General features: G+C 39.5%; 1 protein-coding gene across 1 annotated transcript; it reads right to left on the minus strand.

Annotated features, from left to right (window-relative positions):
• LOC107607376 lies at positions 1–1,176 on the minus strand. Its single transcript, XM_016309338.1, has one exon. The coding sequence runs from the start codon at positions 1,174–1,176 to the stop codon at positions 1–3; it is 1,176 nt and encodes a 391-aa protein (XP_016164824.1).

Genomic DNA, 4,827 nt, shown 5'->3' on the forward strand with positions numbered 1-4,827 from the left:
TCAGGGAGTCCGAGTATGAGCATCTTCAGTCATCGTTGTAAATACTCTTCCTGGTTGCTGAGATTTAGCTGAATCTTGAGCAATCTTCTTCTCACAGTTCCTCGCTATGTGTCCAGGCATACCACAAAAATAACAAACGCTCGAACCCAATCTACATGGATTCCTACCATGGTTCTTCCCACACTGATTACAAACAAGGTTTGTTAGTGCTGGCTGTGGTCGCTTTCCAGTATCTCGTCCTTGCCTATCGATATTGTCACGAGCAGGAAGATTACTAACTTGCTGATTCCCATAAGAAAGTGTCCTATTCATTTTAAAGTTCCTTCCCTGAGGGGCTATATGGCGATTAAAATTGGTTGGGGGTAATTCTTGACGACTCATCTTTGCTGCCGCCACCTTCTTGGTACAGTCTTCCACCAACTGACTCCTATTGACAAGCTCTGCAAAATTTCGTATTTGCAGTGGTACCAACGAGTGCATTAGTTCTTCGCAGAGTCCTCCTTCGTACTTCAAACACTTCCATTCCTCAAAATCATCTGGGTTTCCCTGATAGATCTTAGAGAATCGACACAAATCCTCAAATTTCCGAGTATATTCTGCTACTGATATATTCCCCTGCGTCAACTGTATCAGTTCCATTTCTTTAGCATCACAAACAGTTCTAGGGAAGTACATTTTGTAAAATTCCTCCTTAAAAGTATCCCAGTCAATTTCTTCCACCACCTGCCTTAACAAGCGTTGCACTCCATGCCACCAGTGTTCAGCTTCTCCCTCCAGCATATAGGTCGCAAATTCCACATAATGTCTTTCTGGTACATGTTGCGCTCGCAATGACTTCTCAATACCATGGAACCAATTGTCAGCTTCAGTTGCAACAAGCATCCCCTTAAACTTGGGCGGATTTACCTTCAGAAAGGTTGCCAGTGTCATAGGGTTATCGTGGTTTCCGTCACCTTCATTATCATTACCATCTCCACCATGCTCACCATTGCGTCCTCCGTTACGATCTCCGTTCCTCTCCCCTAAACGGTCAATTGCTCGCGTAGTAGCAGTTGCCGTTTCACGCACAGCCTCAGCCATGGTGTTCATTACAGCTATAAAAGCATCTGCACCCCTCGTCGGTTCCTCTGCATGGTTTGCACCACGCCTACCACATCCTCGTCCCCGTGTAGCCATCAAGATTCTGTGCACACCCAACATGTAATATTAAGGTGATCAGTCTTAACATTTCAGGCAAAGTGTGAATAGTCTCTAAGATGGAAACACAGTGACAATCATGCAATTCATATCACAACGATATCCTATGTGCATGAGACACAACTTAGAGAATGCAATGAGGCATGATTCAGTCCATATCCCTAGGCTTTAATAGGAACGAACTGCTCTGATACCAAGTTGTAACGACCCAATTCCCAGTAAGTCATGATCATACCAGAAATCAAGTGTCACCAACTTGTTCACATGAAACCTTTACTATGTATTATTAAGCCTGTAATCGGGTTAGCGTACTATCGAGTTTTGGATAAACTTTTATAAGGAAAACTTGCAAGGACAACTAATTAAACATACACAAGCCGGCAAATCCGAGATGTTATATCCTACCCACCTTACAAAAATTTTCGTCCTCGAAAATTGTTATAAACGAAAATTTTCATCCTAAAAGAAAATTTTTCCCTCAACATTTCCTTTACCTGTAAGTAGGTGCGAATAAACGGTTCTTATCTTATTTTCTAGTCCTCAGGTATGTTGTGTGTCCTCATCTCGTCTCAACTTACGTATAGCAGTTAAAGAAATACAAGAATGTGACGCACCAGAAACATAAAGTACAGTTAAGGAGCGAGTCTTAACACAATACTGACCTTGGGTCAGGGAGTCCGAGTACGAGCATCTTCAGTCATCATTGTAAATACTCTTCCTGGTTGCTGAGATTTAGCTAAATCTTGAGCAATCTTCTTCTCACAATTCCTCGCTATGTGTCCAGGCATACCACAAAAATAACAAACGCTCGAACCCAATCTACATGGATTTCTACCATGGTTCTTCCCACACTGATTACAAACAAGGTTTGTTAGTGCTGGCTGTGGTCGCTTTCCAGTATCTCGTCCTTGCCTATCGATATTGTCACGAGCAGGAAGATTACTAACTTGCTGTTTCCCATAAGAAAGTGTCCTATTCATCTTAGAATTTTTATTTAATTATCTTTGATAAAAAATGTATTTCTTAAAAACAAAATCTCAATATAATATGATAACTTATAAATAACTAATTACTTAATTTTCAAAAAAAAAATCCGAGATGTTATACTTTCCAGTAATATATAATAGTCCATACTTTGTTTCAGATTAAAAGGCTCAAAACTGGCGTCAAATGCCAGCTTCCTTCCCCCTTCCAGGCATTAAGCGCCCACAAAGCAGAGCCCAACGTTCAAACTCCCAAAGAGGACCCCCTAGCCAGCATTTCACGCCCTAGAGACCTCATATCACATGGATCTCATCAAAGCTCAGCCCAAACACTCACCAAGTGGGCCCCAGAAGTGGATTTTAGCACTAGAAAGACTGTTTTATAATTTTACTTAATTTCTGCTTCAGTATTTTCGAAAATTTAGTCTAATTGTTTTCCTTAATTTCTAAAATTAAGTTTGGTGTTACCTAGTTAATTTTATTTTAATTTTCCTATTTAATTTTTTCTTATATATTTCGAATTTTCTGCTTGGATTAGGCATTTTAGTTTTAATTTTACTAAATTTTTGCTTCAGTATTTTCGAAAATTTTTTCTAATTATTTTCCTTAATTTCTGAAATTAAGTTTGGTGTTCCTAGTTCTGGAAAGAGTTTGAGAAAACATTGGTTTGATTTAATGGTAACGAATTGAGAGTTGGAAATGATTTTGATATTGATCCTAGTTAGCTTTCAGATTTATAAATGATTTGACATTAGATTTGGTTTGTTTGATTTATCAAAAATGAACTTTGGGAATCGAAAATGGTTTGCAAGGGATCCATGAAGGGTGACAAAGTCCGAATTTAAGACTCTTACTAGTTATTTGTTTAGTATTTAAGGGATTAGATTTATGTTATTAAAATCTTTTGATAAGCTTTTTACAAACTTTGCACGTTTTTACCATTGTATTTTCCTTTCAGTATGAGTTTCTAAACCTCCTAGGTTGAGGGGAGAAGCCTTGCTGAGTCCTATGAATTAATAAAAGTATTACTGATTTTCTTTGATCCGTGTCTGATCAATTCTAAGATATATATTCGTTCTTCATTAATATGAATGCGTTGAACCGGCATAAGGTTATCACATTCTACATGGATTCAGAGTGCGTCTTTCATCGGACAATGATGAACCACCAGCTTGACTATATATCTCTCAGACGGCTATTCCACCACTTCATTGGGGTCTTCTCGACACATCAGTTCAGCTGATTTACGGGAAGATTACAGTTTCTGTGGTAGAGGCTCGAACCAAAGGCGCAGCATCCTCCAATCCGAAAGATTCGACCTTGTCTATGGCATTTTGAGTGGGGTCATCAAGGAGAATGAACTGCAGGAGCTTCACCCTCAATCAGAATGGATCCGCACTAACCCTGGGGTTTAGATCTGGAGGAGTATTGGTGGCTGCTAAAACCAGCGTCAATCACATATAGCTGATGACATGTCACCATGTCATGTTTTTCTATGCTTTTTCCTTTATTTTCAATAGGTTTTATGCACTTTCTTGAGCCATAAGTAAGCCAATTGGGTGAAATTTCATATTTCCTTTGATTCAATCAACCATAGATGAATTAATGCAATTTCATGAGATTTTATGCTATAATTGTCATATATTATGAAAGAATAACAAACTCATGATTTTGAGCATAGCTTTGATGTGTTTGGTTGATTGATGATAGGTGAAAAGAGTTTTGAAGAAGGTTGAAGGAAGAAGGAATGGTTAGGAGCAAGAGAGAACAAAAAGTTTGAGCCAAAGTTTGCCTCAAACTTTAGCTCAAACTTTTGGAAGAGTTGAAAACATGCTAGAGGAAAAAAGTTTGAGCCAAAGTTTGCCTCAAACTTTAGCTCAAACTTTTGGAAGAATTGAAAAAACCCTGGAGGAAAAAGCTTGAGCCAACGTTTGCCTCAAACTTTTTGGCAAACGTTGGCATCACAAAAACAACACCCTGGAGCAAAAGCTTGCGCCAACGTTTGCCTCAAGCTTTTTGGCAAACGTTGGCGCCACACACCACAACAGCCTGAAGGGGTATACTTCCAACATGAATAACTTGAGCTACAGAGCTCCAAATGAGGTGATTCAAAAAGCAATGGAAAGTAGGAATCGATAGCTTTCCAAGCATATATGGCACTGCATGGACACTAAAATTGAGGGAGAAAACTGCTCCGAAAAGTGCATAAACGAACATGGTGGCAACTTGCAGTGAGGCCAACTGACCTCTGCACCTTCGACAAAGTATAACTCGAGCTGTGGAACTCCAAATGATGCGCTTCTAATGGCATTGGAAAGTAGACATTCAGGGATTTCCAACAATATATAATAGTATGGGGTGAACAAGGTGTTTGAGGCTCCAGAACTGGCGTTTTCGACCACGTTTGAGGCAAACTTTTCCTCAAACGCTGCACACCAAAGCCAGCGACCATGTCCTCTTCAAATGAGCATAACTTGAGTTGTAGATGTCCAATTGAGGTGATTCCAATTGCGTTAGAAAGCTGACATTCAGATCTTTCCAACCATATATAATAGTATATAGTTGGCATGAAATTGGCAACGTTGACAAGAGGACAAAGTAGCACCCCACACATGCACACAAGGGGATCCACGTTTGGCTAAAAGTT

The sequence above is a fragment of the Arachis ipaensis genome, chromosome B07 (genome assembly GCF_000816755.2).
Source record: "Arachis ipaensis cultivar K30076 chromosome B07, Araip1.1, whole genome shotgun sequence".
Taxonomy (NCBI): domain Eukaryota; kingdom Viridiplantae; phylum Streptophyta; class Magnoliopsida; order Fabales; family Fabaceae; genus Arachis; species Arachis ipaensis.